The 15,809-nt window shown below is 41.1% G+C and overlaps 1 protein-coding gene across 3 annotated transcripts in view; it reads right to left on the reverse strand.

Moving 5' to 3' along the window:
* Positions 1 to 1,000: 1,000 nt before the first annotated feature.
* MARCHF6 (membrane associated ring-CH-type finger 6) overlaps positions 1,001 to 15,809 on the reverse strand; it is an 84,411-nt gene continuing 69,602 nt past the window's right edge. For all 3 annotated transcript variants that reach the window (XM_023625850.2, XM_070246044.1, XM_014734935.3), the window contains exons 23-26: positions 13,152 to 13,241; positions 11,074 to 11,206; positions 9,591 to 9,726; positions 1,001 to 3,785 (exon numbers count right to left, since the gene is read on the reverse strand). In XM_023625850.2, coding sequence (XP_023481618.1) covers positions 3,695 to 3,785; positions 9,591 to 9,726; positions 11,074 to 11,206; positions 13,152 to 13,241 — 450 coding nt within the window. In that variant the 3' untranslated portion in view covers positions 1,001 to 3,694. The remainder of the gene's footprint in view (positions 3,786 to 9,590; positions 9,727 to 11,073; positions 11,207 to 13,151; positions 13,242 to 15,809) is intronic.

The raw sequence follows: 15,809 nt of genomic DNA on the forward strand, positions 1-15,809 counted from the left end.
CAAAAACACCAGGCTACAACTAACATTCACTTTATTCAATTTTGTTCTCTCAACTCAGGAGGCAACAAATGACCACATAAAAAAGGGAGCACTTTAGAATATGTACATAAAATTAGCCTGGGTATCTAAGGTGTCTGCTTGCTTTAATAGAAAAATTGATAGCCCAAATAACTAGTATTCTATTTAGCTTCTACAAGTCACTTCTAGGCCTTACACTCATTACATTTTCATTTAAGGTACTATGTTATTTTCACGACTACAAAATGAGGCAGTCCTACAAAACAGATGGGAATGAAAACAGATAAATACTGTCTTTGTCTTTATGTTGTATTAATGCCAAGATACTGCTGGGGATTATCCGAAAAGAGCCCTTACTAACGATGGCTGTTTTAAAAATGACACAGGGCAGTAAACAGGCTGCAAGGAAACCACGTGGTTGAGGGCAAATTAAATAAGGACATACAAGACAGCTGAGCCGAGGCAGTTAGAGAATCTCCACAAACGAGACTTTTAAGAATACTTTAGCAGCAAGACATTTTACTGTTGTCTTTTCTTGATGGCAACTGAAAAGGTAAGATCCTAAAGGAGTATTTTAAACATAATCATTTAATTTTACAATGTAAAAAACTTGTCACAGTAAGTAGAGAGCTGAAAATACTCAATCCTGAAAATGAGGATAAGTAGCTAACTTGCGAAGTTTAAAAAAGTGCCAGTGTTCTTATATTGGCCCTACGTTCTCCAGTGTGTGTGCGTGTCTGTGAATGCAATACGATGAAGAAATGTCCAGTGTGTGTGTTTACAAATACAATACAATGGAGAAACATCCAGTGCTTCTTTGTTTTGTTTTAAAAAGTCATCAATTCAACCTAAATTCAAGAATTACACTTTAATAATAGCATTTTGCCAATACAGAAATGACATATCTCAGATCAAATCATTTAAAGGAAGAGTTATTCTCTCTTACTTGAATAAGGGAAAGAAAAAACACAAGACAAGAATCCACAGTAATAACAATTATATTAAATGTCGAAATAAAAATTACTTTTTGTTTACATCTGGAATTGAGATGTCCAATATCCATTGTTTCTCCAGAGAACTAACAGGAAAAATCACCTAAAAACATGGAGCTTTTTTAAGGCTAGCTATACACAAACTTCACATTGGCATTTTTCTTCAGTTTTCATCTCAACTATTAGTACTTAATAGTTTAAAAATCAAACATAATTTGCTAATAATGAACAACTGCACACTCCATACTATGACCACTTGATAACTGGTCATGTAAAACTAACCCTAAATGTTGATTTGTCTTCAATTTATAAATAGCAAAAATAAAGCAAAAAGGTCTTTCCTAATTAACTTCCTTGAAGACTGTTTTAGCCCAATGTAAAATGAAGCAAAACTACACTATTATTTAAAAAATTCTACATGAAGAGGGGCAGCAATCCAAGGACCTTCTGACCTAGAGGTTTGAAATATTCAGGACTATTGGTTAATAATAAAATCTTGATGCTACCCAAGTAAATATTATGCCAGCAAACGCTTTCTTTATGAAAGTATCCAGCTTATTGAAAACAACAGGACAAAGCACAACTGAGAAACCAGGGCAACTGCTTCAGAAAGACAAAATAAAGTTATCTGTCAGTGAAACGGAGGGCAACTTTTGGACCATTCATATTTTTTTTTTTTACAAAATATAAGACTCATTTAAAATTTTGTAGAAGAACAATTTTTCATCTTTTATGCTATCTGTCTAGATCTCTTTCTGGTAAAACAGATAAATGTGTTTCAATGACTTTATATCAAGATCTACAAATTCTCTGAAAAATTAAAAAAGAAACCTAAATTAACATAATCAAGTTATATGCCCAATTTGATACTATTTTCTCCCAAAGAGAATAATTCATATAGACATACACCATGACAGGTGGCATTACGTTTTAAAATGCACCTAATTTTTAACAGTAGGACTAAGTTTCTAAGTAAAGGTAGGGCTAGCAAAGACCTTATTTCAAATACAAGAGAAAGGGCTGCTAAAAAGTGCCAAAAAGTGTAACACTGAATCCTATGTCAAGCTCTTTTTGATACTGATGTTTTAAAATATATTTTAAAGTAAAGTAATCACTTACTACTTTGGGAAAATTTGTTGAAATATAAAACCACCAGAACATATTGCTTTGATTTTGGTAGCTTATGTTTGGCTGACTTTCGTATTTTAAAAAATCCTCAGATTTGAGTCTATGGATTTTAATACTATATGGAAATTCTTTTATGGTCTGAAGATGTATGCTGTCCATTTTCTCTGAGAACTTCTAAGTTACTGTTCAACAACAAACACTACCCTTACAATATACCATTATTATTAAAACTTGGATCATGTGCCCAACCATTTTCACTATTTCTCTAAACTTCTAACTTGAAGCTTTGGTTACAAAGGAAAACGAAGTTTGTAAGTATTCAGTTTTCTGAGATTTTACAGCACGTTTCCAATGAAATACATTCTACACTCCTATGTTAAAAGGCCAGCTCAGCCAGCTTCCTTCTGGACAAACAAAATCAAGTTGGTTTTATTTGTAGTTTTATTCTGTAAATAAAAAGCTTTAGAAATTTGGGGATTTACTCATGGAAAACTAGGAGAAATATAGTCCCTAGTCCTCACCCAATGATGCACTACCAGCAGGACCAGGTATTCTAACTAGTCTTCTCTAATGCTGTCGATCTAAGACCACAAACCACATCTACACTTAACAAACATCTCAGTATGTCCTAATGCCAGTAAGATGCAGTACCGTTGGTGATGTTATTCCATAAGATTTATGATCTGGCATGACTTTTGGCCACTGCTGCCAAAAAGAAAAAAGATATCTGTGTGTGGGAAGAGGGTGTGAGGGGGAACTAATGAAAATCTTCTTTTGGACTTTTTTCCTATAAATATAGACATGCCCCTAACAAGCACAAAAACCCAACTCCCAATGCTGATCACTAGGGATATTAAATTATCAAAATTAAAAATAATCTCCTCACCTAGTACAAGATACTATACAATATTACAAACACAGACACACGAAAAAAAATCAGGCAGTAGAAAATGTACAACAGCTTTGGTGTTATACAAAATAACTTCCAAAAACGATTGACAGTGAAGCACAAAGTCCATGTTTTCTTACCACAGGCAATCCGCTGCTGGTTTCTACTTGTTTCCTTTTACTTTCTTGGTAAGGTCTGAAGAGCCAAGAAAGGCAGAATGTAGTTTACTTAGTAAGAACTGCTAGGAACACCATGACAGTGCGCTCCAAAAGATGTCATTAAAAAGTCTTGCCTCTGCACTTTGGCTCTGTGGCACGTTTCCTGTCAAGATCACAGCAGGTCCAAAATAAAGTGACAACTAGATTTAATAAATTAATATACATTTTGTTTAAAGATGTACAATGCACATTCTGTTTAATCCAAGGTTTAGGGGATCCGGGAACTTCTATTTACACATGTACAGATCTCAGACAGCAATGATGTCAGAAGATGCAGGGAGGCAGCAAAGCCTTGCCATGCTGCTCTCTGAATGCTGAGAACACAAGTCAAATACATTTAACTTAAAAACAATGCTGAGAGATCACTGGGAAAAATCTCCAAAGAGAGAAGTCCACAAAAAAGGACACGTAAAGGCAAGGGGAAGGTCAAGGTAGTTGAGACAACCTCTTTATTCTTGGGACGACTGCGGAGGTGGTGGAGATGTGCCTTGTTTCCCAGACTTCCGTTCATAGTTCACGAGGCGTTGGCCCACAAGGTATCTAGGTTGTAAAAGCAGGGTGGTTACTCTCTTATATGGTCTTACGTATCAAAACATTCTTCCTAAGAGCAGCCAGTGATACAGTTTTTAAAATACAAATCAAATCACTTCACTCCCATTTCAAACCCTTCAACAGTTAGGTAGGTAGAGGGGAGTCCAGAATGAGCACTTGTGAAAGGCACAGAAGCAGGCAGCGCATGGCAAGGTATGGGTTTGTGGGAAGACAGGAGGGCAGCAAAGGTCAGAAGGTCTCAGAAGCTGTGCAATGAGCACATGCTCCAGTCTGTGGGTTAGGGGTTCTCATAAACTCAGATACTTGGAGGCCAAAGGTGGGGAAGGGAGAGTAAACTTATTCAGGGGATTTATCTGTTATGGATCATATTTAATAAAACAATTTAGTGACAGATCTAAAGAAAAAGAATGGAAATACAATAATCAGGAATCTGGGCAGGGAGGAAATTAAGACCTGAAAAGCTCCACGAAAAGGAGAAATCAAAAGACAACAGAGGGGTCAGCTCCGTGGCCGAGTGGTTAAGTTCGCGCGCTCCTGGGTGCGGACATGGCACCGCTCATCAGGCCACACTGAGGCAGCGTCCCACATCCCACAACTCGAAGGACCTGCAACTAAGATATACAACTATGTACGGGGGGGGGGGGGGGGGGGGGGGGTTGGGGAGATAAAGCAGAAAAAAAAAAAGACAAGAGATTTCAACGAGGGCAAAGGGGAGATGGCAGAGAAGTGAGTGTATGTGAACAACAGAAGGTAGGAGATTATGGTCCAAGAACAGAGTATTAAGTGCTCCTAACTTATGTGACGTGATGGCAAAGAGTGCAGGACTGTAGAAACAGAGACAGAAGTTCCTATGATTGGAATGACAAGGCTGGAGGTCCTCCACCACGACACTGCATCCCTACAACACGGGTGGGAGCTGTAAGGGAGAAGCAATGACACACCTCACTGAACATGGGGGAATGGCCTGGAGGTTGACCCCTGAAGGACAGTGGGTGACAAAGCTGACAGCGACGAGGAGGTGGCTGGGGTACAAACGTGCTGGGTACTCATTTGGAGGCAGCAATGCAGATGCAGGAGTGCCCAGTAAAGCCTTACTCATCTGAGTAAGAGTAGGAGAGTGAAGCCAGCATGTGACACGGCTGCCAGGCAGCTGAGGTCTCTGAGACTCAGTTTACTTATCAATAAAATGAGAACAACAGTCCAATGTCCTACAATTGTTTTAAGAAATAGAAAGTATGCAAAAGCCTTGGTATTGGTAACAAAGGCCTGGCATGGGCTGAATGCTCAGTGTGGGAACTTTCTCCACCCTGACTTTCATCTGTCACTTTTCTGTCAACACATGTAAGCCTAATGAGCTATTTTGGCAGTTTATGTCAAGTAGTTTAACATTTTACTTCTTAAAACATTTCGCTAATCCTACTGTTTCTTCATCCATAATATCACTGCTTAATCCTTTTTCTTTTTATCATAATAATTCTTTTCCTGAAGTTAACCATTCCTTACCCTACTGTTTCCCAACCAACCAGTGTTTAAAACTGTATTTTGTAAATGTTTTAAACAATGACAACTGAGTAATATCTGATACAATACACAAAGCACAACCTGACACCCATGTAATCACAAACCCTGTCAAGATATGCCAAGAATGGGGTTAGCATTGTGGCAATGAAAAAGCACTAAAAAACACAGAGAAAAGCAATGTTAACTTGCCCGGGACTGAAAAGTAACTCAGTGGCAGAAAAAGGAGACTGAACCCATTCCCAACTCTATTACCCTAGCACCCTCACACCTCCAGTTCACCACGTGCACACACGCGAACACTCAGCACCCCCTACAGACCAAATACTGCTATAGCATGGATATACAACAGCAGACAAGACACGCCCTTCCTGCAGCCTGCAGTTCAATGGTTCTCTCCATGAAGCAATAGAAGGGAAAGATTAATAGAGTATACTGGGCTGCAAGAAAAGAGCAGCAAATAACAGGTAAGAAATGATGAGACCTGGGTGGGAAAGGAGCACTGGGGAAGACAAGAAGGGCGGGCGACAGGGGTGAAGAAGAGAGCAGCAGAAGGCTCCCAGGGCCTGTCTTGTTTGCATTCTGTCCACAGTATTCACTGACTCTCATCACTGAACCCCTCCTCATCCTTCCAGGGTTGCCAGAACTTTGTCCTCTGACTGCCTAAGTGTAGTCGTGCTTTTTACCAGCAGTAAACACTCTGAAGAAGCCTTGAACACTCTAAATTACGTTCTTAAAAATATTACAGGCATGCCTCAGAGATACTACGGGTTTGGTTCCAGACCACCGCAACAAAGCAAATACCAAAATAAAGTAAGTCACACAACTTTTTTGGTTTCTCAGTGCATATAAAGCTATGTTCACACTACATTGTTATGTGTGCAATAGCACTATGTCTCAAAAGAGTACATACCTTAGTTAAAAAACACGTTATTGCTAAAAAACGCTAACCATCATGTGTGCCTTCAGCAAGTTCTAATCTTTCTGCTGGTGGAGGGTCTTGCCTCAATGTTGATGCAGCTGACCAATCAGCATGGTGGTTGCTCAAGGTTCAGGTGGCTGTGGCAATTTCTTAAGACAATAATGAAGTTTGCTGCATTGACTGACTCTTCTTTCAAAACGATTTCTCTGTAGCATGGGATGTTTGGTAGTATTTTACCCACAGAAGAACTTCTTTCAAAACTGGGGTCAATCCTCTGAAATCCTGCCACTGCTTTATCAACTAACTGTATGTATTCTAAATCCTTTGTTGTCATTTTAACAATTTTCATGGTATCTTCAGCAGGAGCAGATTCCATCTGAAGAAGCCATCTTCTTTGCTCACCCATGAGAAGCAATTCCTCATCTGTTAAAGTTTTATCATGAGATTGCAACAGTTCAGTCACATCTTTCAGGCTTCACTTCTAATTCTAGTTCTCTTGCTATTTCTACCACATCTGCAATTACTTCTTCCACTGAAGTCCTGAAGCCCTCAAAGTCATCCATGAGGGCTGGAATCAACTTCCTCCAAATTCTTCTTAAAGTTGATTTTTTTTTTTGAGGAAGATTAGCCCTGAGCTAACGTCTGCCACCAATCCTCCTCTTTTTGCTGAAGAAGACAGGCCCTGAGCTAACATCCATGCCCATCTTCCTCTACTTTATATGTGGGATGCCTACCACAGCATGGCTCAGTAAGCCGTGGGTAGGTCTGCACCTGGGATCCAAACCAGCAAACCCCGGACAGCTGAAGCGGAATGTGCAAACTTAACCGCTGTATCACTGGGCCAGCCCCTTAATGTTGATATTGTGACTTCTTCCTATGAATCACAAATGTTCTTAATAGCATCTAGAATGGTGAATCCTTCCCAGAAGCTTTTCAATTTACTTTGCCCAGATTCGTCAGAGGAATCACTATCTAGAGTAGCTACAGCATTATGCAACGTATTTCTTAAATAAGACCTGGAAGTCAAAATTACTCCTTTATCTATGGGCTGCAGAATGGATGCTGTGTTAGCAAGCATGAAAACAACATTAATCTCATTGTATATCTCCATCAGAGCTCTTGGGTGACCAGATGCATTGTCAATGAGCAGTACTATTTTGAAAGGAATCTTTTTTCCTGAGCAGTGTGCTTAAAATATTCAGTAAACCATGCTGTAAACAGATCTGATGTCATCCAGGCTTTGCCATTCCAATTACAGAGCACAGGCAGAGCAGAGTTAGCATAATTCTTTTTTTCTTTTTAAAGATTGGCACCTGAGCTAACAACTATTGCCAATCTTCTTCTTTTTTTTCCTTCTCCCCAAAGCCCCCCAGTACATAGTTGTATATTCTAGCTGTGAGTACCTCTGGTTGTGCTATGGGGGATGCCCACCTCAGCATGGACTGATGAGCAGTACCATGTTCATGCCCAGGATCTGGACCAGTAAAGCCCTGGGCCACCAAAGCAGAGCATGCAAACTACTCAGCCACGGGGCCAGCCCTAGTGTAATTCTTAAGGGCCCCCAGATTTTCCAAACTGTAAAGTTATTAGCTATATTAGCCCCTAACAAGAGAGTCAGCCTGTCCTCTGCAGCTTTAAAGCCAGGTACTACTGACTTCTCCTCTCTAGCTATGAAAGTCCTAGATGGCATCTTCTTCTAACAGAAGGCTGTTTCATAGACATTGAAAATCTGTTGTTTAGTGTAGGCACCTTCATTAATGATCTTAGCTAGATTTTCTGGATTAACTTGCAGCAGCTTCTAGACATCAGCACTTGCTGCTTCACCTCGCACTCTTATGTTACAGAGACGGCTTCCTTCCTTAAACCTCATGAACCAACTTCTACCTGAAGAGAGTTAGCGTCTTCCTCTGGATTAGGCTTTGGCTTAAGGGAATGTACTGGCTGGTTTGATCGTCCATCCAGACCACTGAAACTTTCTCCATATCAGCAGTAAGGCTGCTTCACTTTCTTATCATTCATGTGTTCACTGGAGTAGCACTTTTAATTTCCTTCAAGAACTTTTCCTTTGCATTCACAACTTCACTGACTGGCACAAGAGGCCTAGCTTTTGGCCTATCTCAGCTTTCGACATGTCTTCCTCATCAAGCTTAATCACTTCCAGCTTCCAACTTAAAGGGAGAGACGTGCAACGGTTCCTTTCACCTGAACACTTAGAGGCCATTGTAGGGTTGTTAACTGGCCTAATCTTAATACTGCCGTGTCTCAGGAAACAAGGAGGCCCGAGGAGAGAGGGAGGGATGAGGGAATGGCTGCTCAGTGGAGCAGTCAGAACACACACATTTATCGATTAAGTTCGCTGTCTTATCTGGGCGTGGTTTGTGGTGCCCCAAAGCAACTACAATAGTAACATCAAAGATCACTGATCACAGATCACCAGAACAAATGTAATGATGATGAAAAAGTTTGAAATATTATGAGTTACCAAAATGTGACACAAAGTGAGCAAACGCTGTTGGAAAAATGGTGCTGGTAGACAAGCTTGACACAGGCTTGCCACAAAGCTTCAATGTGTAAAACAAGCGCAGTATCTGTGACACACAATAAAACAAGGCATGCTGTACTCTTAAGAGTCCTTGGGGTAAATATAGTGACCACATAATTTGTTGTCCAAACCGAGGCACTCACGAGTAAAAGGGGGTGCTGTTAAAACAATGACGAGAAGGCAGCATGTGTAAATTGCTAGGCAAACCAGGACAGGCAGTTAGTTATAAACTCACTTTCTCTGCTAGACGCCATTAAAGCAGAAGCAGATTCAGCCTTCCGTTAGGACACAGAAAGTCAAGTGGCTGTTCTCCCTGGAAGGTGTTTTCCTCAGTCTCTCACTGAGCTAAGTCGTAGAGTTTCCTCAAAAGAGAGGGCCCCACAATACTTTTGCAGTAACCTTACAGCCTTGCTCAACAATGGTCAGAGTAACCCAACGGGCTTTGCTTGCAAGAAGGGCTTGGGCAGGCACTGCTGATTCTTAATGTAGGCTTTTTATCTAAAAACTGAAAACTATGTGAAATGTTTTTTGAAATTAAAAACATTACAACAAATATATTTGAAATTTAAAAATCTTCTTCCCCAAACCAGTTTCTCCCAGTCTTTTTGGTTTCCATAAATGACAACTCCACATTCCCAGTTGCTCGCCCAACTGAGTCCTTGATAATGTTCCCTTTCACATCCTACATCCAGTCTGTTAGCAAATCTTGTTAATTCTATCTCAAAATACGTCCAGACTCTGAGAACTTTTCAAAATTAAGAAATGAGACACTTTAACAAGAGTGGCTAGATGAATGGCAGTCTAAACTTACTTGTCATTTTTAATGTGTTCATAAAGGCGCTTAAACTGGCGGACCTGGAAGGACAAGATTCCCATCAATACCACAACCATCAGTAAAAACGGATAAATCCGCCGGTGGACCAAGTTTTGCATTTCTGCAGTTACACCTGTGAAAACAAAAAAAAGGAAAACTCTAAGTGTCTCACAATGATAGTGAATGAAAAGACGGCCTTTTCCTAAGAGGGGACTGGTGGTGCTTAACCGAAACTCACTGTGTACCAAATAGAGTGAGGTCAAACTGGAGGCAGCCACAGCTAGAGGAGAAGCCTTGTGAACTATGCCAAGGAGCTGGATGGTGAGGGATGGTGTTTTAAAAGCCACAGAAGGACCAACGAAAGGATGTTCACCAAAGAGGAACAATGAGATTCATTCTTTTGAAAGGTCATCATGGCCGCAGCGTGGAGAACGAATGGCAGCTTCAAAGAAGGGATAGCAGAGAGGAGGCTGTTGACGTCAAGGTGAGAGCTGACATCTGCCTCTACAACAGCCAGAGAAAAAGGCGCCAGAGCCCAGAGAACAGGTTCTGGAGGCCGGATTCATGGGGCTTGGAGACCATTTTGAGTATGAGAGCAGAGAGGCTCAGGTAACAAGCATGACCCTTCAAGCTTTCTGAGTTACACAACTTGCTGAATGACAATGCTAGTCACCAAGAGGAAATTCAGGAGGAGAAAAAGATCTGGAGGCGAAATACCTGGGATGATAATTTTGAACATATGCTATGTTTAAGGTCCTGCAAGGATTCTTCAGTACACAACTGATAAGACAATGCCTAGTTGTAGAAGTGTCACAAACTAGCATCTCCTCTTTGGTTTTCTTTTTACGTGAAAGAACATTTTTTAAATTAAATATAACAACGTTAATTTTAGAAGTATGGGCTCACAGCACTTCTATTCAGGAGAAGACAGCTGGAAGGGAAATCTACTCCTGCCTATTTCGGAGAGAGTGTAAATGTCAATACTTTCTCACCTGCCTAGAGAAAAAAACTAAACCAAAGAGCTTTACGATTCTCCTCATGTTGCCCTGAGTAGTCAAATCTAAGAAAAACAGTCTTTTGAAATTATTGTTTTAGGTGAATTTAATATTCACAAATAAAGCATGAGGAGCCAGGCAGACTATGATACTAGGAGTGACTAGAATGTAACCACACTGGGCCAGCCTGGTGGCGTAGTGGTTAAGTCCGCCTGCTCTGTTGAGGCGGCCCAGGCTTTGAGGGCTCAGATCCCAGGTGCAGACCCACACACTGCTCATTAAGCCATGCTGTGGTGGTGTCCCATATACAAAAAAACAGGAAGATTGGCACAGCTGTTAGCTCAGGGACAATCTTCCTCAAGCAAAAAGAAGAAGACTACCAACAGATGTTAACTCAGGGCTGATCTTCCTCACCAAAAAAAGGGAGAACATAACGATGTTCATAAAGGTGCTCTCTCTCAAGCTCCCCAAGCAGCATTACCCACCTAGTAAAGGAACGACGCCGGATGCTATGACGTAAGGTACACACAGGGAAAGCAACAGCACAGAGATCACTGGTGCTGCCAGTTTACGAATGATATAGTGAAGGTCAATGTTCCGGATGCCATTTGCGTAAACCTGAAACATGGGGGAAAAGATTAGAACAAGGATATAAGACAAATTCCTCCAGGTTAACAGAGCAACGTCTACTGAATCCAAGCCACAAGGAGCTGAATCTACCAGCCCAAAAGGATTCAAACTAGTTATTTTTTCCAAAGTCAAGGCAAATTCTGAACACAAACTAAGTATGGTACCCATAAGTTTTTAAAGAAATGCATTTGCTTCCTTATACTTTGCATTTGACTCTGGTAAAGAATGAAATAAGACACTAATCTAGAATCATAACTCCACTAGCCTTGCACTGTACAATACCAGACAGCATCCAATAATATCAGCCGAAGATCACATAACTTGAAATAACTTCATAATGTCTCGTGTAAGAGTGATCTGCCTTACTACTCAAGACTGCATTCATTTTATGTGAATATAGGGAAACATAAACGGGAAACATGTTTCTGAAAAGCTTGTATAAAGCAAATTTTCACAAATGAAAAGGTATTTTATGTAAAAACTTAGAGTGAAAGAATTCTACAGTGAGTATTTAAAGTTCTAGAATTTCTAAAATATTTCCAGGAAGTTCTACTGGATAGGACTGCAGAGAAGAATGGAAGTTGGAGAACCTTGGGAATAATGGGAATAAAGATGGCATGCAGAGGGGGACAAAACAGAAGAGTGTTGCTCTTGTTTTTCCCCCAGCACTCGAACCTCCCCCTGGCCCACAGTCAACACAGCGTGGGGCACCTCCACCCGCTCCCTCAGAAGTGGAATCCCTCACAAACAGGCCGGAGCATTCGGATGTGAATGACAAACGGGCAGAACCCTCCAATGGCACACTTCCTGTCCCAAAGAAACCTATTAAACCAACTGCACTGAAATTAATGCCGCAAGGTACCGCAGTGTTCTCAACCATTTTAAACTTAGACACTGGTATGAGAAAAGGCGGCATCGCAGAACAAAATATAATGACCAGCAGTGTTTCACAGCCTCCTGCCGTGACTAAACCCTTATCCTCCATGTTCCTTTGCAAGGGCCAGTGTCACCTGGAGACTCTGGGGTGGACTGGCCTGCATTCTTATCATGAATGGTGCTCACTTCCACTGGGCTTCAGATCAGCCTGCACTCGAGAGGCACATGAAAACATAAAGCAAGTCCCTGGCTCTCCCCACCCCCACAAATCTCCAGGTATAGAAATTTTTTTGACTGATTTTCTTACACATACTGGGCGAAAAGCCACCGTCTTTATTTCCTATACATCAAAAGGTGGACCTTTACTGCTACAGAACTATACTACCCCTATTTATTTGGTACTGACCTAAGGATAAGAGGGGTTGTCCACAAACTTAAAGAAATAAGTACCTAAATCTGTTATGTCGGTTATTTTGTATTAGAAATCTTCCTAAAATGAATTATCATACTTCCCAGTCTTATTATCAAAGTATAGAAGCACAATCTACCTTTTTCAAGGTTATCACCACAACGACCAAATTATCTGATGGTTCCATAATACACTAATAGTCTTAGGTGCTACACAGCTAGAATATTCCCCCAAAACTCTGCTTTTTAAATCTCTTATTTTTTCTGCCTTTCCTTTATTTATTGCCTTGAACAACAACCTCTTTTCTCTACTACAGGTTCAGAAACCTAAATACCAAGCCTTCATCAGAACTCCTGCCCTGAAAAAAAAGCACACATGCTAATTTTGCCTTTACTTTGGACAGGATTCTAGGTACTTTAAGCCACTGGTTAACCTTCAGATAAGGGAAGTCTTAAGAGTGGTTGATTGAAAATTCATGGTGATAAAACAGCAAACTGCCTTCTTCTTTTTAAAAAAAATAGTTATATACGCTCATTAAAGAAAATGTAGAAAAACTCAGAAAAGCAGAAAAATAAAAAATAAGAATCCCATCAGCCAAACATAATCACTATCATGCCCAGTCTTTTTCTGAAAACCAGTTTTGCTTACCTGCTCAATTACAGTTTTCAACCACCACTGAGGCCCCATCAATGTTATTGCTGCAATGATTTTGGCGTGCAGGACTCCAAGTGCCCAGTCCTAGGGTAATAAAAACCATTTAACTGATTTTTGTTTGTTTTTAGCAATAACTCAGCATAGAGGCTATACAATTTTCTTGCATTATTTTGTTTCAAAACAGAAGTTCTGAAGGATTAGTAACAATTTTCTAGAAGACTGAAAAATATATACTGGAAAATCCAGGGAATTTTTCCCCCAACAGCTCAACAGCTCAAGTTCGATGTTTCTATCAAAACTCAGTATCTTTCAGAAATCTACATTATTTTCCCAAAAGAATTCGGAAAAGTGTGAACATTAATGGAGATCTCAACAAGCAAACAAAAAAAACCAGTGCCATGATTTTATTCCATCAAACCATCCTTAGGCTGTTTTATTGGTTTTGGCTAGGCTAATTATGTCAAAATAACATGTTGGAGCCATGTTTGGCCTAAAGAAACACACAAAGCTTCTTGACTGGGTCATTCACCAGAACACTTTCACTTTTACTGCTGTTTTGTGTGCATATGCACAGTCTTCCCTCTGCCTCCTGGGTTTTCATCCTCCTACTTGGATGCTCAGGCTCCACAAGCAGTTCTCTATCACTAAGCATCTGCTCTGATTGCTCTGCCTCACCTTTCTTTCTGTGGCTACTGGGCCTCTCTTAGATAAAGATTTGTTCTTTTTCTCTGCAGGCTCCTTGAGGCTCAAGTCAGACTGAGAATATTCTAAAGGGCTAAAAAAGGATCTCTTGCCCTTTAGACCTTTGGGACAGCAAGCGAACAGCCCCCAATGAGAAAGCCTCCCTGCTTTTTCTGTACCCTCCGAGGGGAGGGAGAAAAGAGCCAACCCCCCAATTCAGCTTTCTCTTGGCCTTTGGGAGTCCAGAAGGCACCCAAGTGAGGTTAACGTTCACCTGAGGAGGGCCAGAGTGCTGAGGTTCAAGCTCTTTCAAGATCCACTGTATTCCAGTCCTTTTCCACAGAACAGGACATACCACACTAGCTCCTCTGCTAGAATTCCAAAAGAGCCCAGTCTCCCAAGGATCTGCAGCTGCCTGACGCAGGAAGGGCAAGTGGCCTGGAGTCAGGAATGGTGGAAAGGCAAGCTCTTCCTGCAGACTTCAGGGCTTTATCCAGAATATTAAGGATACCATGCTGCACATATCCATCTACAACTTGCATTTCTCCTCTACTCAAAAATATATAATTGATAACAAAGCAGCAACCAATGATGTTAGCCAGGATAAGGGGAATCTTTGGTGATTTTTGTGGTTTGGACAATGCTTACATCTTGCCTGTGTTCAGACATGATTATGGCGGGGTCTTGTTTTTGTCTTGATCCATCATGGTCATAGAGTGGCCCTGTGTGATGCTGATGTTCTCTGAAATTGTTTCTGTCCAGCAGGAGAACACCAAGGCCTAGCTGATAGTGCCAGGCCAACTCCTGGGTGTCTGGGGCTGCTCTGCTCTTTTTCAGTGTGGCAGATTGCATAACATCACATGCTATCTGTCTGCTGCATTTGCAGTGATCACTGGGTTAAGGCAGCGTCTGCCTGACCCCTCCACTGTAAAGCTGTGTGTTCCCCCTTTGAGATATCAAGTAATCTGTAAGGTGACACTTTGCCACCACGCAAATAACCACTTTCACATTGTAGTGGTGTCAAAACATGCCCGCAAATTCCTCTCCCATTGAGTGGTGGTGGAGTCTATGTCCCCTTCCCTTGAATCTGGGCCATTCTTTGCAACTTGCTTGTACCCAGTAGAATGTAGTACAAAGCGATGCTGTAGGACTTCTGAGAAGAGTTCATAAAAGGTGATGCCACTTCTGCATTTGTTTGGACACTCATTTCCCTGAAGTGCAGTGTAAGAAACACTTGAGGCTAACAAGCTGTGAGGAAGCCCAGGTACATCCAAGGGCCCGAATCAATAGCCTAGATGGGGTGCAACCGACAACCAGCATCAACCCTCACATGTCGGTGGTGACATCTACAAATGATTCCAGCCTCAACTGTCAAATCACACTCAGCCACGGGGTCTTCCCTGCTGAGGCCCCAGAAAACATGGAGCAGAGACAGACTGATATGCTCTGTCTTAATTTCTGACCCACAGACACTCAGACTCTGTGGGTAAAATAAATGGTTATTTTAAGCCACTAAGTTGTGAGATAACACTGCAGAGCAATAGTAAGTGAAGACCAATCAATTTTCACCTGATGAGTTCAGCAGCCACTGACCATTCCTGCCGGAATCAACTATTTTAACTATTGCAACATGGTGATTTTCTAATTCTGTAATTTCATCTACTCATTCTATAAAAAATGTCTTTCCCTCAATCACGGATGCTATTTGTATAGCTGTAATACAGCTCTTACAAGAAAAGCATCATATATACTTAACTATTTCCCTTTATGACTCATTTCTGTCTCTGATTCTATGAGCACAGTGGATCAGAGGCAGTTTCCTACATGTGCGTGCTCTGTCTCACTTCCTGGAATACATTGCTTCCTTCCTTCCCCACTCCTCTGTACTCTACCAGGCTGTCCTAGACAGTATCTTCTACAGAAAACTCTACCTGAAACTCCCAAAGCTAGGTTAGATAGCTCTGCTACACA

This window comes from Equus caballus, chromosome 21 (assembly GCF_041296265.1).
Source record: "Equus caballus isolate H_3958 breed thoroughbred chromosome 21, TB-T2T, whole genome shotgun sequence".
Lineage (NCBI taxonomy): Eukaryota > Metazoa > Chordata > Mammalia > Perissodactyla > Equidae > Equus > Equus caballus.